The sequence below is a fragment of the Dermochelys coriacea genome, chromosome 6 (assembly GCF_009764565.3).
Source record: "Dermochelys coriacea isolate rDerCor1 chromosome 6, rDerCor1.pri.v4, whole genome shotgun sequence".
NCBI classification, from domain to species: domain Eukaryota; kingdom Metazoa; phylum Chordata; order Testudines; family Dermochelyidae; genus Dermochelys; species Dermochelys coriacea.
In genome coordinates this window covers 95263-121758 of record NC_050073.1, presented here as the reverse complement: position 1 = coordinate 121758, position 26496 = coordinate 95263, and the positions used below count along the sequence as shown (strand labels likewise).

The 26496-nt window shown below is 55.7% G+C and overlaps 2 protein-coding genes across 3 annotated transcripts; both read left to right on the top strand.

Moving 5' to 3' along the window:
* The first annotated feature begins 529 nt into the window (after positions 1-529).
* Positions 530-9749, top strand: RABEP2 (rabaptin, RAB GTPase binding effector protein 2). The gene is made up of 14 exons (XM_038407787.2): positions 530-759; positions 1207-1470; positions 2558-2706; positions 4502-4621; positions 4804-5133; positions 5361-5476; positions 6154-6262; positions 6431-6562; positions 6974-7151; positions 7329-7340; positions 7435-7490; positions 7730-7828; positions 8776-8892; positions 9028-9749. The coding sequence occupies exons 1-14, from the start codon at positions 753-755 to the stop codon at positions 9127-9129; spliced, it is 1791 nt and encodes a 596-aa protein (XP_038263715.1). The 5' UTR covers positions 530-752; the 3' UTR covers positions 9130-9749.
* A 1593-nt stretch (positions 9750-11342) lies between these two features.
* On the top strand, positions 11343-26178 carry TUFM (Tu translation elongation factor, mitochondrial). 2 transcript variants are annotated; one of them, XM_038407902.2, is made up of 11 exons: positions 11343-11653; positions 17251-17297; positions 17915-18077; positions 18644-18810; positions 19701-19805; positions 24602-24766; positions 24850-24982; positions 25067-25171; positions 25278-25429; positions 25514-25633; positions 25739-26178. In XM_038407902.2, exons 1-11 carry the CDS (start codon positions 11605-11607, stop codon positions 25904-25906), a joined length of 1374 nt encoding a protein of 457 aa, XP_038263830.1. In that variant the 5' UTR covers positions 11343-11604; the 3' UTR covers positions 25907-26178. The 2 variants fall into 2 exon arrangements, with proteins under 2 accessions (XP_038263830.1, XP_043373707.1); XM_043517772.1 differs by lacking the exon at positions 19701-19805 and having other exon boundaries at positions 11519-11653.
* Positions 26179-26496: the final 318 nt, after the last annotated feature.

Below are 26496 nucleotides of genomic sequence, written 5' to 3'. Positions count from 1 at the left end.
GCTCTCTGGCTTCCCCAGGAGTCCCACCTGGGCAGACTCTCTGCAGGAAGCGCACTGTGTGGAAGAGGATGCTGAATGCTCTGAGGTCAGACCCAGGAAGCTGAAGCCATGTGGGCTTCTTGCCTTGGTGATTCCTGACTGGCTTCATTCGAAGCAGTTCCAGGGCATTGATCCAGTGACTCTACACAGTTGCCAGGGAGATGCAGTTGCCAAGGCCAGATGCCAAGGGTGGTTACCAGGGAGATTTAGTTGCCCAAAGTGGTTGCTGGGGTGGTAGCTAGGGAGAGGCAGTTGCCAGGTGTGGTTGCAGAGAGGAATGGTGGTTGCCAGGGAGAGGCTGTTGCCAGGGCTGCTTGCCAGGGGGGATGTGGTTGCCAGGGTGGTAGCTAGGGAAAGGTGGTTGCTGGGGTGGTTGCCAGGGAGAGGCGATTGCCAGGGTGGTTGCTGGGGGGATGCGGTTGCCAGGGCGAGGCCGTTGCCAGGGCTGGTTGCCAGGGGGGATGCGGTTGCCGGGGGCGGGGTTGCCAGGCTATCCTACGCGTGGGGTGGCAGCTCCGCAGACGGACCGCGCCCCGCCCGCCCCGCCCCTTCGGGCCTCTCCGCTGCCTCCCGAGACCCCTCGGCTTGGCTCGGGCTTTCGGCTCCCTCCGGATCCGCTCGGCTCTTTCCGGAACCGCCCGAGTGGCCCCGCCCCCAGCTGGCCCCGAACGCGGAAGTGCGGAGCCTGCGGCGCGCGGAGCCACGAGCCGAGCATGGAGGGTGCGAGGCCGGGGGGTGACCCCGGGGAGGGGCTCAGGGTGCGGAAGGGGGGACTGATCTCCGGGGGGAGGGGCTCTGGTGTGAGGGGGTGAAGCCCGGGGGAGGGGCACAGGATGCGGGCGGGGGGAGTGACCCCGGGGTGAGGGGCTCAGGGTGCGAGGGGGGTGAACCCGGGGGAGGGGCACAGGATGCGGGGTGGGGGGAGTGACCCCGGGGTGAGGGGCTCAGGGTGCGAGGGGGTGAACCCGGGGGAGGGGCACAGGATGCGGGGTGGGGGGAGTGACCCCGGGGTGAGGGGCTCAGGGTGCGAGGGGGTGAACCCGGGGGAGGGGCACAGGATGCGGGGTGGGGGGAGTGATCCCTGGGGGAGGGGCTCTGGTGTCCCAGGAGGGGTTGGGGGTGACCCCCGGCAGGCTGGGTCTGTGACCCCCCCATCTCTGCCCCCAGAGCCGTGTGGGGCGGATGGGCTGGGGGGGCGGCCCGCAGCCCTGCAGGAGCCCGATGTGCTGGTGGCAGCGGTGGGCGCGGAGCTGGACCCCGACCCCAGGGGGAGGATCCAGGCGCTGCGGGGGGAGTTGGCGGCCGCGCTGGCCGAGGTCGAGACGCTGCGAGCCGTGGCCACCGTGAGCGAGGGCACCAAGCAGGAGGCCGTGGCCACCGTGCGGCGCCAATGCCAGGAGGAGGTGGCCTCGCTGCAGACCATCCTCAAAGGTGAGACCCCCCTCAGGCTGCCCCCCCACGCTTCCCCGCTGCCCCCCTGCTTCTCCACTTCCCCCCGTGCTTCCCCATACACACCGCTCCACTCAGCCCCCATGCTCCCCCACTGCTCCCCGTACTTCCCCGCTGCCCCCATACACCCCCTGCTGCCCCTCGTGTTTCCCTGCTGCCCCCATACACCCCCACTGCCCCCATGCTACCTCACTTCCCCATAGCCCCCATACACACTGCCCCATGCAGCCCCCCATGCTATCCCACTGCCCCCATACAACCCCCCACCACGCCTACTGCCACTCCCCACACCCCCCCACTCTTACTGCTGTCTTCACATGCCCCCCATCTCCATACATCTACCAGGGCCCCCAGCTACCTGGTACTGCCCCATATGCACCCCCGTATGCCCGCCACAGCCCCATACGCACCGCTGTACACCCGCTGCCATGGCTCCCAGCCACCTGCCACAGCCCTGTACGCACCCTTGTATGCCTGCCTCGGCCCCCAGCCACCTGGTACTGCCCCCTACGCACCCTCACATGGCTCCCAGCCACCTGAAATGGCCCCATATGCACTCCTGTTCGCCTTCCCCCCCCATGGCCCTCAAACTTCTACCACCATCCTCATATACCCGCTGCCCCATACTCCTGCTGCCATCGGCCGCTCTATACACACCCCCGTATTCCTGCTGCCTCCATATGCCTACCACAGCTCCCATCCGCACCCCACATGCCTACTGCCATTCCACATGCCCTCCATACTCCTACCGCTGTGCCCAATCTGCCCACCCCCCACCACCGTCCCCCACCAGCCCAATACAGACCCCTATGCCCAGCCCCCTTACATCCCAGGATACTGCCCCATACCCCGTCCTGTGTGTCCCACTTCCTTGGTGCCCATCACTGGGGATGTATGTCAGATGAGCTGGATGCAAGCTGCCAGTGTCCAGAGAAGTTAGACACCCCTCCACGCTGCCCCTGTCTGTGAGTGTCTGGGGATGGGCCTCCGCTCCCAGAGGTCCGGGGCGTTTGCTGGATGGGACCCGGTGCTTCCTGTCACCTCACAGTGCCCTCTGCTGCTTTCCCAGACACTATCAGCAGCTATGAGGCGCGCCTGGTGGCCCTGCAGCAGGAGCAGCACGGTGGCAGTTCATGGGGGGGCCGGGAGCTGAGCTGCCTGCAGCAGCAGCGGACACAGGGAAACCCCCTGGACTCGCTGGAGCAGCAGATGGAGAAGGTGAGGCAGGAGAGGATGGGCCCCTGGGGGTGAGGAGAGGGGCTGGGCCCTTGAGGGGTGTTGGGGACCCCAGGTTGATCCTCTGGCCCAGGAGAACTCTGAGGCGGTGCTAAGGATGAGGGGTGGGTGGGTTCCTGGCTCAGGAGGAGTCTGAGTGGTTGTGGGAGAAGGGTGGGAGATGCTGGGCACTGGGGGCTGAAGAAGGTAGATATGGGGTGCTTGGGTTGGGGGGCTGTGGGGTCCCTGGCTCTTGCCAGCCCTGCTCCCCAGACTAAGCAAGACTCTGAGCGGGTGCAGGGTGCGGGGCACTGATGGGTGGTTGTGGGTGGGGCATGCAGACCGGGTAGGTGGAGGGCCCTGTGGGTTCAGGGGTAGAGGCTGAGGGGGCTGGGGCTGTAGTTGGAGGTCTGTGGGGTCCTTGGCACATGTTGTCCCTGCCCGAGATCTTTTTCGTGAGTGGTAATTAGCTGTTATCACTCGGGAAAGAGATCTTGGCATCATTGTGGATAGTTCTCTGAAATCATCCACTCAATGTGCAGTGGCAGTCACAAAAGCAAACAGAATGCTGGGCACCATTAGGAAAAGGTTAGATAAGAAGACAGAAAATATCATATCACCTCTCTATAAGTCCATGGTACACCCACATCTTGAATACTGCATGCAGATGTGGTCGCCCCATCTCAAAACAGATCTATTAGAAATGAAAAAAGTACAGAGAAGGGCAACGAAAGTGAAGAGGGGATGGAACAGCTTCTATTTGAGGAGAGATGACAAAGACTGGGGCTGTTCAGCTTGGAAGAGGTGACCTGAGGGGGCATATGACATAAGAACCAGGGGTCACCAAATAACATTAATCGGCAGCAGGTTCAGATCAAACAAAAGGAATTTCTTCACATAGCGCAGTCAGCCTGGGGAACTCATTGCCAGAGGATGTCATGAAGGCCAAAAGTGTAACTGGGTTCAAAAAGGATTATAGCAGAACCACAGAGTTATGAAGCCCTTAGAAATGGAGGTTGGTAGTCACTCTGAACCAAATGTTGTGGGGTTCTTTCAAAAGTTTACAACTGAAGCTTGACTTAACACAGCTTTGGTGCTTTACTATGCAGAAGAAAAGTGTTGCTTTAACCAGCTTAATTTAAATGAAACAAACACAGAAAGTTTCCTTACCTGGTCAATCTTTGTTTAAACTTTCCCTGTATGTTTAGTAGTGTACATTTAAAGAGAGCACTGTACTGGATTTGCTTGTTTTGGACTCTGCTGCCTGATTGTGTATTTCCGGCTCCAAAGGAGGGGTGTGGTTAGTTCGTAACTCCGGTGTTCATAACTCTGTGGTTCTACTGTAACTCAGTTCCTGGAGGGTAGGTCCATTAATTGCTATTAGCCAGGATGGGCAGGGACGCAGCCCCCTGCTCCAGGTGTTCCTAAACCTCTGACTGCCAGGAGCTGGAACTGAACCACAGGGGATGGACACTCGATAATTGCCCTGCTCTGTTTATTCCCTCTGGGGCACCTGGCACTGGCCACTGTCGGCAGACAGGATACTGGTCTAGATGGACCTTTGGTCTGACCTAGTCTGGCCATTCCTATGTTCTTATGCCTCAGTGCCACGAGTGCCTGTGGGTGAAGGGCGGGGGGGTGCTGGGCAATGGGGATGCAGAGGGGGTGATTGGGTGCTATGGGTCAGGCGCAGGGGATGTTGGGGGACAGGGGCTGTGGTGTGGGTGCTGTGGGGCAGGGGCTGTGGTTGGGGAGCAGGGGGTGCTGGGGGTCCCTGGCTCAGCCTGTCCCCACACAGGCACAGAAGGACTCGGAGCGGCTGCGTAGCATCGTCCTGCCCATGGAGGAGGAGATCGCCCAGCTCAAGAGCAAACTCTCCCGGGCCGAGGGGCTGATCCAGGGGCTGCGGGGGCCTGAGGTGAGACCCGGAGGGGGGGAACCGTGTGGGGGGAGCGGGGTAGTGGGTGCTGGGGGGTGGAGAGCCAGGCCATGCAGGAGTGTGTTTGGGGGGAGGGAAGGAGTGCCCAATGTGAATGGACTTGGGTGGTTCTGACTGTGTTGGGGGGGGCTCACTCTGCCCTGTGACTCCTTCCCCCCCAGGGCTTGCTCTGCGGCTCATCGGAGTCCCTGCTGTCTGATGCGGAGGCTCCCAGCCGGGTGCCCCCTGCCCACCCTGGGGGAGAGGGGGATGAAGGCTCCGGACCGGAGGGTGAGGAGGAACCAGGAGGCGGCCTGGCCTTCGCCCGTGGCTGCGACAGCGTCTCCATCGCCAGCTCCAGCACTGGCTGGCCCCGGCGCCGGCCCAGTCCAGAGCATGAGGACACAGCCTCCCTGCTGTCCACCGGCACCCTGGTGCCCGAGAGCATCTACCTGCCGCCCCCTGGCTTCCAGCTGGTGCCTGATGGGGAGTGGACGCAACTGCAGCAGGAGGTGAGACTGGAGGGGGGAAGCTGTGGGCAGGGTGGGGGGCCAGGAGGTGGGAGTGGGCTGGGGGTTGACAGATGTGTAGGGAAAAGAGAGGAGGGCAGCTGGAGTTGTGGGGAGCGGAGATCCTGGGGGGGATGAGGGGATGCTGTGCAGGGTTGCTAGAGCTGGGGTGGGGAGGATGTGGCTGGGGCAGGGTGACCTGTGACCTCAGCCTTCCCCCCCCCCCACAGGCCAGGCAGCACCAGGAGTCCTGGCAGCAGCTGAGCGAGCAGCTGGAGGCAGCGATGCAGGAGAAGCTGCGACTGCAGGAGGCATTAACACGGAGCAGCGAGGACTGTGCAAGCAGGTACCATGGGCTGCTGCTCCTCACCCAGCTCTGCCGGTGACCCACAGTCCCCTGCTAGCCCAACCCTGGGCTCCCCCTCCCCCAGCTCTGCCGGTGCCCCACAGCCCCTGCTAGCCCAGCCCTGGGCTCCCCACTCCGCCCCAGTTCTTCCAGTGCCCCACAGCCCCCTGCTAGCCCAGCCCTGGGCTCCCCCTGCTGCCCCTCCAGCTCTGCCGGTGCCCCACAGCCCCCTGCTAGCCCAGCCCTGGGCTTCCCCCGCTGTCCCTCCAGCTCTGCTGGTGCCCCTCCGCCCCCTGCTAGCCCAGCCCTGGGCTCCCCCCCTCCGCCCCCAGCTCTGCCAGTGCCACGCAGCCCCATGCTAGCCCAGTACTGGGCTCCCCCCCTCCGCCCCCAGCTCTGCCGGTGGCGCGCAGCCCCATGCTAGCCCAGTACTGGGCTCCCCCCCTCCGCCCCCAGCTCTGCCGGTGCCGCGCAGCCCCATGCTAGCCCAGCCCTGGGCTCCCCTGCCCAGCTGTGCTGGTGCCCCGCAGCCCCCCCACTCCCCCGCTTTGTCGGTGCCCCTTATTTCCAGCCCGCAGCCCCGTTAGCCCAGCCCTGCCCCCAGCTCTGCCAGTGCCCCCAGGGCTGACGTGCAGCCCCTCTCCCTGTGGCCAGGTTGCTTCGTGCTGATGGCTGAGTCTCTCCCAGGTGCTGGTGCTGCTGGATCAGATCCAGAACTCGGAGCAGCTGCTGCAGAACCTGCAGGTGACCGTGTCCCAGACCCAGCACCGGACCCAGGAGCAGATTGTGAGCAGGGGGGTGCCCGGCAGGGTGGGGAAGACTAGGTGCAGAAGGTGGGTGGGGGGAATGGAGGGTGGGTGGCTGGGGGGCTGGGATCCATGGTGGGGGTCACTGGTGAGGATCATGGTGGTGAGGGGAATCCAATCCCCCTGCTCACCCCACCCCCTCCCCCAGGCCGACCTGGCGTCATCTCACAAGCGGCTCAGCTACGAGGTGCAGCGGCTGAGCGAGGAGAATGAGGGGCTACGGGGCTCTCGGCCCACCCCGACTCCTGCTGAGGAGCCACCACTGCTGAGCTCCGTGCAGGTACCGCAGAGGCTGAGACCAGACGCCCAGGGGGTAGCGGGGGCTCTAGGTCATCTCCCTGACCCTCCCCGGGGAGGTGTGTGGGGTGGGGCAGAGCGTGCACTCCCATGCAAACCTCCAGCCCCTACCAGGACCTGTAGGCATTGGTGGAGGGCGGGGATATTGAGGTGTGGGTCTCAACCCCAGCCCCCCAGGAGGTGTAGGGGGGGATATTGAGGTGTGGGTCTCAACCCCAGCCCCCCAGGAGCTGTAGGTGTAGGGGGGGATATTGAGGTATGGATCTCACCCCCTCCCCCAGGAGCTGTAGGTGCTGGCATTGGGGGTACGGAGGTACGGCTCTCCCCCATCGCCCCCAGGAGCTGTAGGTGCTGGCTTTGGGGTACAGCTCTCTCCCACCCCATCTCCCCCCAGGAACTGCAGGCCCTGGTGCGCCGGCTGCAGGAGGAGGCTGGGACCCTGCGCCGAGCCAGTGAGCACCATAGCGAGCGGCTGCGCATTGAGATCGTCACACTGCGTGAGCGACTAGACGAGAAGGAGGCCGCCCGGGCCCAGCTGCAGGGGGTTCTGGAGGCCCAGCGCGAGGAGAGCCGTAAGGGGGTGGTTGGGGGCATGGGGACAATGGTGGGGGAGGGGAAAGGGCTGGTGGAGGTGGGAAAGTGGGTTGGGCTGGGGGTGTCATGGCAGGTAAAGCACCCCCCCCCTCGCTGTAACACTGTCTCTCTTCTCTCCCCCTCTCCCCTTGCGGCTCCGTTGCTCCTGCCCGCAGAGGTCATGGAGGGTAAGTGGGGACTAGGGGAGGTGGGTGGGTGTGTTGGTTGCTCATCCCTACCCCTCATGGTGACTCACCCCCTGCCCCATCTGTCTCTTCCCAGCCTCCTTGTGCAGCCTCCGGTCGGAGATGGAGAGGCTACAGCAGCAGCTGGGGCAGGTGAGGGGGCTGGTGATATGGGGGGAGGGTCCTTGGGAATGGGGAGGGGCCTGTTCTGTGCCCCCTAAAGGAGTGTGTCTGCCAGGGAGGTCTATGCTGAACTCTTCCCACACAGGCAGGACATGCCTCGGGGGGCAGGGGGGATGGGACACTGATTCCCCCCAACCACTGCCCAGGCAGAGCATTGGGGGCCCAGAGGGGATGGTGGGGTCACACTGGTTTCCCCTTCCCCCCCGAAGGCAGAGCAGCGGGCCCAGGGGCTGGAGCAGGACATGCAGTGGCTTCAGGGGGACCTGACCCAGCGTGACCAGCAGGGCCAGGCCTGGGAACAGGAAAAGGTGAGTGAGCCGAGCCAGGCCCTCCCCTGCACAGCACCCCTCACCCCCACTGGGGCAGGCTGCCCGTTCAGACACCCTTGGTGCCCCCACACAGATCTCTGGGGGTTGGGGTCACTGGCTGTTAGGCAGTGCCATTGAGGGCGCTCCTTGTCTGTCCTGGACTCCATATGCCATACGTACCTGCCAGGACAGGTCTGGGCATCTTGCCTGGGAGCCAGCTTAGCCTCTGGCTCTGTGCCCGCCCACTGAGAGCCCCAGCAGCTGGCTCCTATGTGTCTCCTCTCCCCCCCGATCCCCCCGGCCAGGCCTGGGACCTTCCTGTTCAGTTCTTGATGTGCACATGGCTCCTGCCCTGCCTTCCAGCCTCCCTGCTTCACAGTGCTTCCCCAGGCCAGGAGCTAGCTGGGCCAGCATGGTCCAGGCACCTGTTTCACAGCCAGCACCACATCCAGCCGCCTGCGACTGCCCTGACCCGATGGGCCAGAAACCCCATTTACAGCAGGGTGGCTGCCGGTGTGAGATCGAAGGGGAGTTGAATGACACCTTAATCCCTCCACCAGTGCACCTGGGGGGATGAACCCTTCCGCCCCCAGGACAAAGGGGCATGTGTGTAAACTGAGCCCCACGCCTGGTTCAGAAAAGTATTACATTTCCCACATTGCTCCTTCCACCCTACATCTCCCCTGAGTGCTCTGCAACTACCCCAGTGGGGCATGTAAGGCAGGGACCAACCAGCCACAGCTGGTCCCAAGGTTCTCATGGTCTCTCTTCCCCAGGCTGGGCTGGAGTGGGGATGCAGAGGACTCCGGAGGGGGCTGGTCCCAGGACATGAGTCTCTCCCCAAGGCCGGGATGTATGTGTGTGTGTGTGCGGGGGGGGGGGGTGTTGCAGAGTAATGAAGAGTGGTGGGAGGGCTGGTCCCTGGGCTGTGACAGTCTCTCCCCCAGGCCAGGCTGGAGGCAGCACTGTCCGAGCAGCGGGGGAAGCTGCAGCGGTTGCAGGCAGAGCTGGACACCAGTGAGCAGGTGCAGAGAGACTTTGTCCGCCTCTCGCAGACTCTGCAGGTACCGGCTGGGGGGTGTCTTGGAGCATGTGCCGTCTGTCATGGGGGAGCTGTGCCCTGTGAGGGGTGGATGAGGGGTGTCTCTGCAGCCCAGGATCTCAGGAGGTGTCTCTCTCACTCTCCTCTCCTCCCTCAGGTGCAGCTGGAACGGATCCGCCAGGCCCCCTCGCTGGAGCAGGTGCGCAGCATTGTGGATGGGACGCAGCTGAAGGATGTAGCAGAGCTCAAGGATCCCTGATAGGCTGGGACAGCAAGAGGCCCTCCCCTGAGTGGGGGGGGGCATGGATGCCACCCACCCTTCCCCTGGGCATGCACAGACTCCAACCCCTTCCCCTCCCCACTAGGGGGGCCTTGGACACTGCCCATGCCCCAGGCCAGGCTCTGAGTGGACATCCTCTACTAATCCCCATCCCCAGGCACCTGTGGGGGATTGGGGCCATCAGCCTGGGGAGACGGGTCCAAGCCCCTCTCTGCCCCCCCCCCCCCAAGCTCAGGGATGGTGCCCTCCATCTGCACACTAACCAAAAATGCAGCTGCTGTCCACTCCCTCACCCCCACAAGAGCAAGGCCTATGGGGCAGGGAGTAATGGCGTGGCCCCAGCTCTGGCTTCCACCACAGGAGACAGCATGTTACTGACAGTTACCAACACTGACGACTGGAACTGGAGGAGGCCGGCTTCAGCTCAGTGTCCATCCTCCATTTCCCCCCTTCCCCCAGCTTCCTCCTCCCACAATGGGTGGGAAGGGGCTGGGCCAAGCAGGGTCCGCTGGCTCCCCTGCCACTAACAATCCACCAGCCTGCCTTTATGTGGAGGGTCCACAGGGGGCAGGGTTAATAAAGGTGACTTTGTGACCATACTCGTCTGAGCCACCTGCATCCATTTGTCTGCTTTAACGTTAAAGTGCTGCCACTTTCTCCAAGTCAGCTGCCCTGGGCAATGGGGGGCTTAAGTGGGACAATGGCATGAGACTGACCAAGGCAGCGCAGGCTAAGGTGTAGGGCCTGGAACCCCATGCCCCCCTGCACATTTGCCAGCCTAACCTATTCTAAAATCACTAGTCCCACCCATAAAATGACGGTTCTTTTTCTTTGCCTCAGCTTTTCTCCTCTGCTGCTACAGCTGGAACCAGGTACTGTGTATTAAATGAGAGCTGAGCGCCTCCTGCAGCCAGGGCTTCAAGAAACACACTAGTGCCCTGAGCAGGGGAAGCTGGGGCTGTCCAGCGCTCGCTCAGTGCTGCTCCACTTCATGTTGGGTCTGGTCTGGTTCCTACTGCCTGGGCAAGCCAGTTCCATGAGTGTCCCAGCTCCCTGCCTGGGGAGCTCAGCTGGGGACAGCCACGGCCTCAATCTCGCTGGTTGTAGTGGCCCTGCTCCCCTACTAGGGGCTGGTGGGGAGGGGGCTAGGGCAGGTGACCCCTTGCCCCACACACATACACACACACACACACACACCCTTATCTAGTGCAGCCTGGATGGGGGGAAGCTCCAATTCTGGACAAACTGGAGAAATGGTCTGAAATAAAAATCTCCCCCCCCACCCCACCGTTCCTCTGATATTCTTGTTAACTGCTGGAATTAGCCTACCTTGCTTGTCACTATGAAAGGTTTTCCTCCTTTCCCCCTCTGCTGCTGGTGATGGCTTATCTTAAGTGATCACTCTCCTTACAGTGTGTATGATAAACCCATTGTTTCATGTTGTGTGTGTGTGTGTATAAATCTCTCCTCTGTTTTTTCCACCACATGCATCCGATGAAGTGAGCTGTAGCTCATAAAAGCTTATGCTCTAATAAATTTGTTAGTCTCTAAGGTGCCACAAGTACTCCTTTTCTTTTTAGGATGAAATTCAGTAAGGACAAATGCACAGTCCTCCATTTAGGAAGAACCAATCAGGTGCACACATACAGAATGGGAAATGATGGCCTAGGAAGGAGGCCTGGGGAAAGGGAGGGGGGTCAGAGTGCCCCACAAGCGACCACCCCTCTGGGCTGTATTAGCAGGGAAGGCGTCAGTCAGACCCGTGGGGTCAGGGAGGCGGCCTGACAAGAGCAACGGGATGCCCTGGAGCCAGCCCAGGGCCGAGGGAGGGAGGCACGAACCTGCCCCAGGGGCTGAGCGGTGGGTTCAGGCCCAGGGTCTGGCAGCACCTGGGATGCTCACAGCTGAGCGGCCCTCAGTCCTCCAGGGCCATAGAGTCTAACCTGGGGGTAGGGGTAGAGTTGGTCCCTTTGAATCATCTTCGAGTCTGGAGGGGCAGAGTCCTCCTTAGCCATAGAGTCCCCTCAGGGAGGTAGAGCGGCTCTGCCCGGGCCCTGCTGGGGGTCACAGCCCCTGGCAATCATCGAGTCTCCAACTGGCTAGCGAGGCTCTGCATAGACCATAGACAGTCAGTGGACAGAGCGCCTCCCCAGCGCCATAAAGTCCCAGCTCCCGAGCATATACAGTGACGCGTGGCGGAGGATAGAGCGGCTCCCGTAGCGCCATAGAGTCTCCGTCAGCTGGGGCTAGAGAAGCACCTCCGGTACAATAGCGTTTCCCCCTGGCCGTAGATAAAGCCGCTCCTGGCACACCATAGAGTTCTTACGAGGTGCTAGAGCGGTCGCGCCACATTTCCGGTGTGCTCGCGACTTTTTGCCGGTAGTGGCAGCCTCCCGGTTCATTCATTGGCTCTAGTAACCGTCGCTTTTGCGTCACTTCCGGTCCTGTAGAAAGATGGCGGCGCACGCGATGTTCGTCCGCGGGGGATGGAGCGGGGCCGCCGGTCAGTGACCGGGGAGCAGGAAGGACGTGGGGGGAGGTTACAGGCAGTCGGGAGCTTCTGGAGAGCCGGAAGGAGGAGGGCCTATGAGGGCAGGGGGAGGTTACAGGAGGTCGGGAGTCTCTGGCGGGTGGGGGCAGGTTAGGGGTCAGGAAGGACATGGGCAGGAGGTTGGGGGTTTCTAGTGGGAGGTTACAGGACGTGGGGGCAGGTTAGGGGTCAGGAAGGACATGGGTGGGAGGTTGGGGGTCTCTAAGGGGAGGTTACAGGACGTGGGGGCAGGTCAGGAGTTTCTGAGCGGGTGGGGTAGGTTAGGGGGTCAGGAAGGACATGGGCAGGAGGTTGGGGGTCTCTAAGGGGAGGTTACAGGAGGTAGGGGGCAGGAAGGATGTGGGGGCAGGTCGGGGGTCTCTGGAGGGGTGGGGGCAGGTAGGACATGGGCAGGAGATTGGAGGCCTCAAGGGGGAGGTTACAGGAGGTGGGGGGAAGGAAGGACGTGGGGGCAGGTTGGGGGTCTCTGGGGGTGTGGGAAAGTCTGGTTTTTGCAGTGTTTAGGGCTGGAAAGGCCAGTGTGATAATTTAGTCTGACTCCCTGGCACAGGCCAGGGATCTGCCACACAATAATCTTAGAGCTGATCTGTTTGAATCCACCAGAACCCTTGATAAATTGTCCTATTAGTTAATTACCATTGGGTAATTGGATGATCTGGGAAGGGCAGGGGATTTTTGCGGGGAGAAGGGATCCTGAGAGGGGAGAGAGGGATCTAGGAGTGGAATATAGGGGCAGGTTATGTGGTGGATGGAGATTATGGGGAGGAGCAGGGGTCAAGGGAGAGATTGGTGGGGGCAGGGAGGCTCTGGGGGTAGGAGGTGAGTTCAGGAGAGCAGGTGGCTGTAGAGGAGATGGTGCTGTGGTGGGGTGTTTGAGGGCTCGATGGTGGAAGGGGGGGCTAAGCCGGGAGCTGGGATTCTGAGAGAAAAGAGATGGCTCTGGATCAGGCCAGGAGGGATTGTGTGGAGAGCAGGGGGTGCAGCACACAGCTTACGCTGTGGAGGGGGGGTTATGGGGAGGAGAAGGGATCTGGGTTTAGGGGTTGGTGGTGAGAGGAGGGAGAAGGGATTTGGAGGCTGGCTGGAATCAGGTTATGGGACAAAAGAGGGTTATGGGGTGATGGGGGGGATGAATTTTGGTGGGGGTAGGGGAGCAGGGATTCTGAAAGGACAGGGATGGGGTCTGGGTTGGTGGGGGTGGGGAGCAGCATAGTCTGGGGGGTGTTGGAGAAAGTCGTGGGTGCGGGAAGGGGATTACTGGGGAGAGAGGAGAACAGTGTGGTCAGGGTTAAGGGGTGATGACACCTATTGAAGGAGATCCTGAGGAGTATGGCATGGGGGCTGAAAGAGAGGGGGCAAGGCTTTGCAGGATGGAGTGCAGTAGGGTGATGAGGGCTTTGGCGGGAGAGTGACTGATATTGGGTAGAAACTACTGGGGGCTGCAGCTCTGGGGATGGGCTGCCCCAGTGCAGTCAGCAGGAGACACTGGTTGAGATTCTCCAATAGGACTGGGTGGGAAGTTGGATTGGATGGTCAGAGAGTAGGTGCTTCTGGCCTGAACAGCCAAGAGCCTGAATCCATCTGGTCTGCCTCTTGCCCCATTCACCGAGATCCCTCATAACCCAGGCCCTGCCTTCACCCCAGCACTGCAAGCCCTGAACGTTTGGACCAGCAGTGCCAGCGACCACTGATCTAGAAGGGTGCCCCCTGCTCCGCCCCATGGAAGGGCGCAGTCCCTTCCCGCACTGGAGTTGAGGCCAGTCAGCCACAAATACCACCAGACTCTGGGCTGAAAGGGACCTCGAGAGGTCGTCTAGTCCAGCACCAGCACCAAGGCAGGGCCAAGTAACCCTAGCCCAGCCCCAACTGTGGTTTGTCCAGCCTGCTCTCAAAACCCTCCAGAGACGGGGACCCCACAGCATTCCTAGATAACCTGTTCCAGAGCTGAACTAGCCTCCTAGTTAGAAAGTTTTTCCTACTATCTTACCTAAATCTCCTTTGCCAAGATTGAGCCTATTACTTCTTGTCCTACCTTCAGTGAACATGGATTATTGTTCCCCGTGAAAGAAAGTGCAGAATCAAATAAAGTAAAAATCTTAAATGAATCAAACTGTACCATAGAATCTTTATGGATAGTAATTCCATGCTCTAAGAATAAGGATATAGCAGTAGGGATATATCGCCAACCATCTGACCAGGATGGTGATAGTGACTGTTAAATGCTCAGTGAGATTAGAGAGGCTATTAAAATTAAAAACTCAGTTGAAATTCCCCATTATTATCTCCATATTGACTGGGTACATATCTCCTCAGAAAGGGATGCAGAGATAAAGCTTCTTGGCACCTTAAATGCCTGATTCTTAGAGCAGCTAGTCCTGGAACTCACAAGAGGAGAGGCAGTTCTTGATTTAGTCCTAAATTGAGCACAGGATCTGGTCCAAGAGTTGAAGGTAGCTGGACCATTTGGTAATAGTGACCATAATATAATTAAATTTAACATCCCTGTGGCAGGAAAAACACCACAGCAGCCCAACACTGTAGCATTTAATTTCAGAAAGGGGGAACAACACAAAAATGAGGAAGTTAGTTAAACAGAAATTAAAAGGTATGGCGCCAAAAGTGAAATCCCTGCAAGCTGCATGAAAACTTATGGTGTCTTTAAAAAAAGAGACTCAACTTAAATGTACACCCCAAATTAAAAAACATAGAGAACCAAAAAAGAGCCACTGTGGCTAAACAATAAAGTAAAAGAAGCAGTGAGAGGCAAAAAGGCACCGTTTAAAAAGTGGAAGTTAAATCCTAGTGAGGAGAATAGAAAGGAGCACTGGGAAAGAAAGTACAAAAATGCAATTAGGAAGGCCAAAAAAGAATTTGAAGAACAGCTAACCAAAGACTCAAAAAGTAATAGCAAAAATGCTTTTAAGTACATTAGAAGCAGGAAGCCTGCTAAACAACCAGTGGGGCCACTGGACGATCGAGGTGCTAAAGGAGCACTTAAGGACGATAAGGCCATTGTGGAAAAACTAAATGAATTCTTTGCATCAGTCTTCACAGTTGAGGATGTGAGGGAGATTCCCAAACCTGAGCCATTCTTTTTAGATGACAGATCTGAGGAACTGTCCCAGAATGAGGTGTCATTAGAGAAGGTTTTGGAACAAACTGATAAACTAAATAGTAATAGATGGGTATTCACCCAAGAATTCTGAAGGAACTCAAATGTGAAATTGCAGAACTACTAACTGTAGTCTGTAACCCATCATTTAAATCAGTTTCTGTACCAAATGACTGGAGCATAGCTAATGTGGTGCCAGTTTTTAAAAAGGGCTCCAGAGATGAACATATGTTGGGGAAGAGTCAACACAATTTTTGTAAAGGGAAATTATGCCTCACCAATCTACTAGAATTCTTTGAGGGGGTCAAGAAGCCTGTAGACAAGGGGGATCTGGTGGCTATAGTGTACTTTGATTTTCAGAAAGCCTTTGACAAGGCCTCTCACCAATGTCTCTTAAGCAAAGTAAGCTGTCATGGGATAAGGGGGAAGGTCCTCTCATGAATTGGTAACTGTTTAAAAGATAGGAATCAAAGGGTAGGAATAAATAGTTAGTTTTCAGAATGGAGAGAGGTAAATAGTGGTTTCCCCCAGGGGTCTGTACTGGGCCCAGTCCTATTCAACATATTCATAAGTGATCTGGAAAAAGGGGTAAACACTAGGGTGGCAAAATTTGCAGATGATACAAAACTACTCAAGATAGTTAAGACTTGGGGAGACTGCAAAGAGCTACAAAAGGATCTCTCAAAACTGGGTAACTGGGCAACAAAATGGCAGATGAAATTCAATGTCGATAAATGCAAAGTAATGCACATTGAAAAATGTAATCTCAACTATAATATAAAACGATGGGGTCTAAATTAGCTGTTACCACTTGTAAGAGAGATCTTGGAATCATCGTGGAGAGTTCTCTGAAAACATCCCCTCAATGTGCAACAGCAGTCAAAAAAGCGAACAATGTTGGGCATCATTAAGAAAGGGATAGATGATAAGACAGAAAATATCATATTGCCTCTAATCCATGGTACGCTCACATCTTGAATACTGCATGCAGGTGTGGTGGCCCCATCTCAAAAAAGATGCATTGGAATTGGAAAAGGTTCAGAAATGGGCAACAAAAAATGATGAGGTGTCTGGAACGGCTGCTGTATGAGGAGAGATTAATAAGACTGGGACTTTTCAACTTGGAAAAGAGACGACTAAGGGGGGGATATGATAGAGGTCTATAAAATCATGAGTAGTGTAGAGAAAGTGAATAAGGAAGTGTTATTTACTCCTTCTCATAACACAAAAACTAGGGGTCACCAAATGAAATTAATAGGCAGCAGGTTAAAAACAAACAAAAGGAAGTATTTTTTCATACAACACACAGTCAACCTGTGGAACTCCTCACCAGAGGATGTTATGAAGGCCAAGACTATAACATGATTCATAAAAGAACTAGATAAATTCATGGAGGACAGGTCCATCGATGTCTATTAATCAGGATGGGCAGGGATGGTGTCCCTAGCCTCTCTTTGCCAGAAGCTGGGAATGGGTGACAGGGGATGGGTCACTTGGTGATTCCCTGTTCTATTCATTCCTTCTGGGGCATCTGGCACCGGCCACTATCGGAAGACAAGATACTGGGCTAGATGGATCTTTGGTCTGACCCAGTATGGCTGCTCTTATGTTTTTACCCTCTATAATAGCCCGTAAACAAGCTGAAGAGTTCCCCCTCCGTCTTCTCTTCTCTAGACTAAACAGGCCCAGGTTCTTAACCTTTCCTCATAGGTCAGGCTTTCTAAACCTTTGATCAGTTTTGTTGCTCTTCTGTGGACTCTCCAGTTTGTCCCCATCTCCCCTAAACTCTGGCACCTTGAATTGCACCCAGCACTCCAGCTGAGGCCTCACCATTGCCGAGGGCGACAACTATCTCCTGTGTCTTACGTGTAACACACCTCTTAATACACCCCAGACTGAGATCTGCCTTTTCGCTCCTGTGACCGCCAGCGAGTCTCTGATTTGTAGCTGTGCATTGGATTTTAACTTAAGCACTTGTCTTGTCTTTACTGCTTGTTGATTTCAGTCCAACTCTCCACTTTCTCAAGGTGGTTTTGTATTGTGAGGATAATGACTAGCTGTCCGTGCTGGTGGTGCTAGATCCCAGTGGAGAGTGGACCCCGGCATGCTGAGGAATGTGCAGTCTAGGTAGAGTCGCAGAGGGAAAGTGAAATATGGAAATGAGATGGGGCTTCATCAGTGCCGGAGATGGGGAGTGAACCCAGGAGTTCAACCCAGGGCCCCACTGCTTGGTGTGCAAGGTGCTGCACAAACATAATGGAGACAGTCCCTGCCCCAAAGAACTTCCGATCTAGGCACCAGTCGAGAAGCACCAGGGGCTCCTGATGACCAAACAGGGAGTGGGGTGGGGCCTCCAAGCTGACGTGAGATGGGCGTGCGGGACAGTGTTTGAAGAGCAGGACAGGGTGATCACAGCTTTTCCATGTCCCTCTTACAGGCCTCCGGGGCTGCCTCTCCCACCATCTGCTGGGCATCTTGGGGACGGTAAGGAGCCACCTGGCTGGGATGGGCTGTGGGGGAAACTGCCATGACCATGCAGACGTACGCACACTCCCCCAGTGTACTGGCGTGTTTGGGGACTTGGCCACAGAAGAGGGAATGTGGGAGTGAGGAGAGGGTTGGGGCAGCTATGTTGGATGGGTTGGAGTTGTGGAGTTAGGGTAGGGAGGTGAGGGGGATATGGGTAGGGGGCCATAGGATGAGGGTTTGGGGGCTGTGATGGGGTGTGTTTGGCAAAGTGGGTTGTGGGGAGCCCAGCTGTGTTGGGGGGGCTTGGAGAACCCTGGTGGGTTGGTTGGCTGGTAAGGTTGGGGGTGGCCATGGAAGCTATGCTGCATGTCGTGGATGGATGGGGAGCTTGGGTGGTGGGAATGGGGATGTGGGGAGCTTTGGGGGGTGGAGCCCAGGTTGGGGTATGGGGATGTGGGGAGTTGTGGTGGGTGGGGTTAGGGGATGGGGGGAGCTGGGGTGGGGGGATGGGGATGTGGGGCTGGGGTGGGGGGATGGGGATGTGGTTAGGGGATGTGGGGAGTTGTGGTGGGGGGGGATGGGGTTAGGGGATGTGGGGGGTATACTCGTGCCAAGGCTCCCTGTGCGCCTAGGTGTCTCCGCCCAGCCCAGCCTCCCACTTCTGCCCCATCCTGGTGCGCAGCTTCGCTGTCGAGGCCAAGAAAACCTACGTGCGGGACAAGCCCCATGTCAACGTGGGCACCATCGGGCACGTGGACCACGGCAAGACCACGCTGACGGCTGCCATCACCAAGAGTGAGTGGGGGGGCCTGGAGCAGGGGGTTGCGTGTCCTGGGGTTTCCTGTGCTCCTGGCCCCATTGATTGGGTCACGGTAGCCGCCAGAGGCCCCTGCTGAGACGAGGCGCTGCCCACAACCCGTGCCAGGCGTGCCGATGCATTGTGCTGGGTGCTGCACAGACCCAAAGGTAACAACCCCTGCCCCCAAGAGCTCCCCGGCTAAAGGGTGAGAGTGGAAACAGGAGCCAAGTGGAGAAAGGACTGGCCCAAGGTCATAGAGAAGGTCACTGGCAGAGCTATAGCTCAGTGGTTTGAGCATTGGCCTACTAAACCCAGGGTTGTGAGTTCAATCCTTGAGGGGGCCATTTAGGGATCTGGGGCAGAAATTGGGGATTAGTCCTGCTTTGAGCAGGGGGTTGGACTAGATGACCTCCTGAGGTCCCTTCCAACCCTGATATTCTATGAACAAGAACTAAGGGCATATCTATGAACAAGCTAGGAATTGAACCCAGGAGTCCTGGCTTCCAGCCTGCCTCTCCTCCCCAGCTGGTTACTCACCCCCTTTTTCTGCCCCTGCCCTCAGTCCTAGCTGAGGCTGGAGGTGCCAGGTTCAAGAAGTACGAGGAGATTGACAACGCGCCGGAGGAGAAGGCTCGTGGCATCACCATCAACGCCTCCCATGTGGAGTATGCCACAGCCAACCGGCACTACGCCCACACCGACTGCCCCGGCCACGCTGACTACGTCAAGGTGAGGGGGATGGGGGGGACCTACCCCTTTCAGCCTGTGGGTGAGTCATCGTGGTACTACTGGGCAGCCACGTTTCCCAGAATTCTGCTGTCTTAAAGGGCCAAGCCCCCGCTTGCCTCCTAGTCCCTGAATGCGCCCCCTCACTCTTCCTCCATCCTCACATGCCCACCCCCAAGTGCCCCACTGTCCCTGCCCACACTCTCCTGTTCCTGCCTCTATCCCTAACCCCACAGCCCTATGCCTGTCTCTCTGCACCTCCGTACCCCCAAAACTCACCCCCTCTAGCCTGTCCCTCCTTCTGTTCCCAAACGTACTCACATTTGTCCACATCTGTGCCCCTCCCTTTGTCCACCCCTCTGTCTCCACACTCGCCATCCTTCTGTTCCCAAAGACAGATACCCCCCACAATCCCTTTGTCTGTCCCCACACACCCCCTCAGTTCCTTCATCTGGCCCCCAAGACACTCCCACTCACCCCTGCTTCCTCCTCCTGGCCCCTGAGACACCCCCCTGTCCCCAAACACACAGCCCTCTGCCCCCTCCATCACCCAATCCATCCCTCTGTTCTCACATTCACCCTGCTTCCTCCTCCCAACCCCAAGATTTCCCCCCCCGCTTCCTTCTTTCGTCCCCGAGGAACAGTGGGTGGGGAGCGGCAAAGGGCGGGGATAGACAGGTGGGGGAGCAGCAAGGGGCCTGGGCAGGGAGCAGCTGTTCTGGGGATTGGGTCTGTGTGTGTCACCCCAACAACTTCTCCACCAAGCTTGGTGCATCAATAACACATTCCTGCCCCCCAGTTCTGTTCCCTCCCCATTCTGTGCTGGCTCCACTGGCTCCCCTGCCCCCATCCCCTGGTCCCGGCACCTGAACACTGCCGTCCCTGTCTTCCAGAACATGATCACTGGCACCGCTCCCCTAGACGGCTGCATCCTTGTGGTGGCGGCAACAGATGGGCAGATGCCGCAGACCCGAGAACACTTGCTGCTGGCCAAACAGGTGAGGGGTGGTGACAGGTTCCCCAGGGTGCAACCTGGAACTGGGGTACTACTGAGCCCTCTGGCTTACCAGCCTGGGCTCACTCCCTCACTGTGATGCTGGGACAAGCTGCAAACCCCTCCAGGTCCTGCATGCACACAGGCAGGGACACAGCCAGCTGAGTTACATGAATGCTTCTCTTAGCTACTCATGAACAAACACTAGGGAGACTCTAGCCAATTTCGCCCAGCTCCGCAGCCGAGGACCCCAGACCTGGACTGTCCTGCCCTGATCAGAAGCCTGGCTGGTGTAAGTTTATTACCCAGTCTGCCCCTTCTACAAAGGAAAGTGGGTGTGCACCAACCCTTGCACCCTGAGCAGATTCCCCAAGCACTTCAAGCAAAATGCGCTGTTGTAGGTAAAATACCAAACAGATTTGTTAGCAACAGACAGATGGATTGTAAGTGATTATAAGTAATAGGCGTGCAGCTCAAAGTTGGTTACCTAAGAAATAAAACACATTTGCAGTCTGAGTTCTATTAACTAGGCAGGATTTGAATCGGGCCGTATCTCACCCTGGGAGATGGTAGAGTTTCTGAATACGCAGGCTGGGATTCTCCTTTCCAGCCTGGGACCCCCTTCCCAGTTCCGTGTCTTCCAGCTGGGTTTCCAGGTGTTGAGTTGTGGCGGGGTGAGGACCAGTGATGATGTCACTTCCCCCTTTTATAACTTCTTCCAGCTTGCTAGAAAGAGCCTTTGCTTTGATTGAGTCAAGCAGCCTCCATTGTGTACCTGCTCTCTCTGAGAGGTCTCCATTGTACACACTCCTGGGACAGGCCCTGGGAATGTGGATTCCCCTTAATGGGCCATCAGCGTTATCTGGCCCTTCCGTTGTTGTACCTGAAAGGCTGGTTGTGGTTGTCTCCCAACCTCACAACAACATATTTCACTAACACATACACAGCAAAACTTCATAACTTCCCATCCAATGACAGCACCTACAGTCCAACAGGAGATTAATGTTCTTTTAACATGATACTTCCCAGTTCCATGCGCAGGGCCAGTTAGACAGGCAGAACTGCAGGGTCTCAATGCGTGAATGAGACAATAGTGTAGGGAAGAGGGGTTTAGATTTATTAGGAACTGGGGAAACTTTTGGGAAAGGGGGAGTCTATACAGGAAGGATGGGCTCCACCTGAACCAAAATGGAACCAGATTGCTGACACTTAAAAAGGTCATAGAGCAATTTTTAAATTAGGGGCTGGGAGAAAGCCAACAGAGGTGGAGGAGCACATGGTTCAGACAGAAACATCCCTTAGGGGAGGATCTATTAATAGAGATTCTCTATGTCCTAGTGAGGATGAGAGAATGGGAAATGATAAAATACAGGCAGGGTCTGATCAGAAACAGTCAAATAAGAGTCCCCTTCAATTACATCATGTAACGGCAGACAGCTAAAAGGAGACAAGTTTTATAAGTGCTTATATACCAATGCTAGAAGTCTAAATAATAAAATGGGTGAACTAGAGTGCCTTGTATTAAATGAGGATATTGATATAATAGGCATCACAGAAACTTGGTGGAATGAGGATAATCAATGGGACACAGTAATACCAGGGTACAAAATGTATCTGAAGGACAGAACAGGTCATGCTGGTGGGGGAATGGCATGATATGTGAAAGAAAGCGTAGAATCAAATGAAGTAAAAATTGTAAATGAATCAAATTGTACCATAGAATCTCAATGGATAGTAATTCCATGCTCTAATAACAAGAATATAGCAGTAGGGAGATACTACCGACCCCCTGACCAGGATAGTGATAGTGACTGGGAAATGATCAGGGAGATTAGAAAGGCTATTAAAATTAAAAACTCAATAATAATAATGGGGGATTTCAACTATCCCCATATTAACTGGGTCTGTGTTGCCTCAGGACGGGATGCAGAGATAAAAGTTTCTTGATACCCTAAATGACTGCTTCTTGGAGCCGCTGGTCCTGGAACTCACCAGAGGAGAGGCAATCTGGTCCAAGAGAGGAATATAGCTGGACTGCTTGGTAATAGTGACCATAATATAATTAAATTTAATATCCCTGTGGCAGGAAAAACACCACAGCAGCCCAACACTGTAGCATTTAATTTCAGAAAGGGGGACAACACAAAAATGAGGAAGTTAGTTAAACAGAAATTAAAAGGTACAGCGCAAAAAGTGAAACCCCTGCAAGCTGCATGGAAACTTTTTAAAGACACCATAATAGAGGCTCAACTTAAATGTACACCCCAAATTAAAAAACATAGTAAGCGAACCAAAAAAGAGCTACCATGGGCTAAACAACAAAGTAAAATAAGAGGCATCATTTAAAAAGTGGAAGTTAAATCCTAGTGAGGAGAATAGAAAGGAGCACTGGGAAAGAAAGTATAGAAATGCAATTAGGAAGGCCAAAAAAGAATTTGAAGAACAGCTAACCAAAGACTCAAAAAGTAATAGCAAAAATGCTTTTAAGTACATTAGAAGCAGGAAGCCTGCTAAACAACCAATGGGGCCACTGGACGATTTGAGGTGCTAAAGGAGCACTCAAGGACATAAGGCCATTGTGGAAAAACTAAATGAATTCTTTGCATCGGTCTTTACGGGTTGAGGATGTGAGGGAGATTCCTAAACCTGAGCCATTCTTTTTAGATGACAGATCTGAGGAACTGTTCCAGATTGAGGTATCATTAGAGGAGGTTTTGGAACAAATGGATAAATTAAACAGCAATAAGTCACTAGGACCAGATGGGATTCACCCAAGAGTTCTGAAGGAACTCAAATGTGAAATTGCAGAACTACTAACTGTAGTCTGTAACCCGTCACTTAAACCCGCTTCTGTACCAGATGACTGGAGGATAGGAATGTGACTCCAATTTTTAAAAAGGCTCCAGAGGTGACCCCGGCAATTACAGACCGGTAAGCCTGACTTCAGTACTGGGCAAATTGGTTGAAACTATACTAAAGAACAATATTGTCAAACATATAGATGAACATAAATTTGTTGTAGGAAGAGTCAACATGGTTTTAGTAAATGGAAATTATGTCTACCAATCTACGACAATTCTTTGAGGGGGTCAACAAGCATGTGGACAAGGGGAATCCAGTGGATATAGTGTACTTAGATCTTCAGAAACCCTTTGACAAGGTCCCTCACCAAGGGCTCTTACGCAGGGGTTCTCAAACTGCGGGTTATTACATGGGGGGTCATGAGCTGTCAACTTCCACCCCAAACCCTGCTTTGCCTCCAGCATTTATAATGGTGTTAAATATATTAAAAAGTGTTTTCAATTTATAAAGGGGGTCACACTCAGAGGCTTGCTATATGAAAGGGGTCACCAGTGCAAAAGTTTGAGAGTCACTGCTCTTACGCAAAGTAAATTGTCATGGGATAACAGGGAAGGTCCTCTCATGGATTGGTAACTGGTTAAAAGATAGGAAACAAAGGGTAGGAATAAATGGTCAGTTTTTAGAAGAGAGAGAGATAAATAGTGGGGTCCCCCAGGGGTCTGTACTGGGCCCAGTCCTATTCAACATATTCATAAATGATCTGGAAAAAGGGGTAAACAATTAGGTGGCAAAATTTGCAGATGATACAAAATTACTAAAGATAGTTAAGACTTGGGGTGACTGCAAAGAGCTCCAAAAGGATCTCTCAAAACTGGGTGACTGGGCAACAAAAGGGCAGATGAAATTTAATGTTGATAAATGCAAAGTAATGCACATTGGAAAACATAATCCTAACTATAGATACACAATGATGGGGTCTAAATTAGTTGTCACCATTCAAGAAAGATCTTGGAGTCATTGTGGATAATTCTCTGAAAACATCCACTCAATGTGCAGCAGCAGTCAAAAAAGCGAACAGAATGTTGGGCATCATTAAGAAAGGGATAGATAATAAGACAGAAAATATCATATTGCCTCTATATAAATCCATGGTATGCCCACATCTTGAATACTGTATGCAGATGTGGTTGCCCCATCTCAAAAAAGATATACTGGAATGGAAAAGGCTCAGAAAAGAGCAGCAAAAATGATTAGGGCTGTGGAACGATTGCTGTATGAGGAGAGATTAATAAGACTGACTTTTCAGCTTGGAAAAAAGATGGCTGGGAGGGATATGATGGAGGTCTATAAAATCATGACTGGTGTAGAGAAAGTAGATAAGGAAGTGGTGTTTACTACTTCTCATAACACAAGAACTAGGGGTCACCAAATGAAATTAATACGCAGCAGGTTTAAAACAAATAAAAGGAAGTATTTCTTCACACAATGCACCGTTAACCTGTGGAACTCCTTGCCAGAGGATGTTGTGAAGGCCAAGACCATAACTGGGTTCAAAAAAGAACTAGATAAATTCATGGAGGATAGGTCCATCAATGAATATTAGCCAGGATGGGCAGGAATGATGTCCCTAGCCTCTGTTTGCCAGAAGCTGGGAATGAGCGACTGGGGATGAATCACTTGATTATTTCCTGTTCTTTTCATTCCCTCTGGAGCACCTGGCATTGGCCCACGGTCATTAGACAGAATACTGGGCTAGATGGACCTTTGGTCTGACCCAATAGAGCCGTTCTTCTGTACCTCACAAGGCAGACTTTGTACCAATCAAGTCATAATCCTATCCCAGTGGTGAATATGGGGGTAACAGGGTGCTGTTGTGGGGTACAGAGTGTCACGGGTCTTTGCCAGAAGTCCTGGGTGTGGACTGTGAGCCAGGGGATTCCCTCCCCAAGGACCGGGCTGGGGTTGGCTGGGCTGTCCCTCACTCTGTGGCCCCCTCAGATTGGGGTGCGGCACATTGTGGTGTACATCAACAAGGCGGATGCAGTGGAGGACCAGGAGATGCTGGAGCTGGTAGAGCTGGAGATCCGGGAGCTGCTCTCTGAGTTTGGCTACGATGGGGAGAAGACGCCCGTCATTGTGGGCTCTGCCCTCTGCGCCCTGGAGGTGAGTCCACCCCTTCTCTCCTCCACCCTCCCAGCAGTGCCTTACCTGCCCGCTGCCCATGCTAATGCCCTCCCTTCCCCCAGCACCGCAGCCCTGAGCTGGGACTGAACTCTATTCTGAAGCTGCTGGACGCAGTTGACATGCACATCCCACTGCCCACGAGGGAGCTGGACAAGCCCTTCTTGCTGCCCATTGAGTCAATCTACTCCATCCCAGGTAACTCCTGCTGCCCACCCTATGCCTTTCCAGGGAACCCCCCCCTCCCCAGGGCACCGTGGCACTGACCCCTCTGTCTTGCAGGGCGTGGGACCGTGGTGACGGGGACGCTGGAACGTGGCATCGTCAGGAAGGGGGAAGAGTGCGAGTTTGTGGGGCACAACCGGAACCTGCGCTCCGTGGTGACAGGTAGGGGGCGCAGCTAACAGAACTCCTCACCTCTCCCCTCCCAGAGCTAGGAGAATCCCACTGCCCAGGCTGGGGAACACGGGCTCACTCCATCACTTCCCCACAGGCATTGAGATGTTCCACCAGAACCTGGAGCGGGCTGAGGCCGGGGACAACCTTGGCGCGCTGGTGCGGGGGCTGAAGCGGGAGGACGTGCGGCGTGGCATGGTGATGTGCAAACCGGGCTCCATCAAGCCCCATCAGAAGATCGAGGCCCAGGTGGGGCCTGTGCTGGGGAAGTTGCAGCAGTGGGCTGGCCAACGGGCTGCTGGGCTGTAACAGTCTCTCCCTCTGCCCCCCCAGGTGTACATCCTCAGCAAGGAGGAGGGCGGGCGGCACAAGCCTTTTGTCTCTAACTACATGCCTGTCATGTTCTCCCTTACCTGGGATATGGCCTGTCGGACCATCTTGCCCCCTGGAAAGGTACAGAGTCCCCCTATCCTGCCCCCACCCACAGCCCTCCTTTTCCCCAGACTTCCTCGCTAACCTGTGTCGCTCTGACCTGCCCCCACTCTTCTCCCATGGCAGGAGATGGTGATGCCTGGCGAGGACACAGCCCTGACCCTCACCCTGCGGCAGCCCATGGTGCTGGAAGAAGGTCAGCGCTTCACGCTGCGTGATGGCAACCGCACCATTGGCACCGGTGTGGTCACCAAAACGTTGGAAATGGGGCCAGATGATAAGTGGGGAGCTTAAAGGCTGGCCTGAGCCAGCTCTGCCCCCAGACCTGTGTTTGCAAGCAGCAGGGGAGGGGCTAGTTCTGTCTAGTGTCCTGCTCTGTGTGCGGGGTGCCCCAAGAACCTATTTATCATGGTGGCATCACAGTCACCTAGAGCTGGGTGCAAGCTGCTGCGGGGCAACAGAAATCGAACTGCTCCCCTGCCAAGAGCCCCTCCAGCAGGGGGCTAGGAGGGCATAGGCAGCTTCCTGCTGTTTGGTTTCTTTTGTTAATAAATGTGCGAATCACAGCTGGGTTCTTCCTGCTTCTTGGGGGGTGCGGTGTGCTGGAGGGGACTTCTGGCATGGGAGAGCTGGTGCCAGAGGTTCACATCCTTCCAATGGGTTGAGCCTTGTAGGGACCAGGCAGCACTGATTCCTTAGAGTGCCCTGCTCTTGTCCAGCGCCCAGTGGACTAGCAGAGGGGCAGCACCCAGCTTTGGGTACTTGCCGAGCAAAGCAGGGGGAGAAGGGGGTGGATTAGCTCCCAGGGAGCACAGCTGGGGCCTGATGAAGCTGAAGGAGAATGTTGGCACAAGGGCAAACTACTCTGGCTGAAGTCAGGGCAG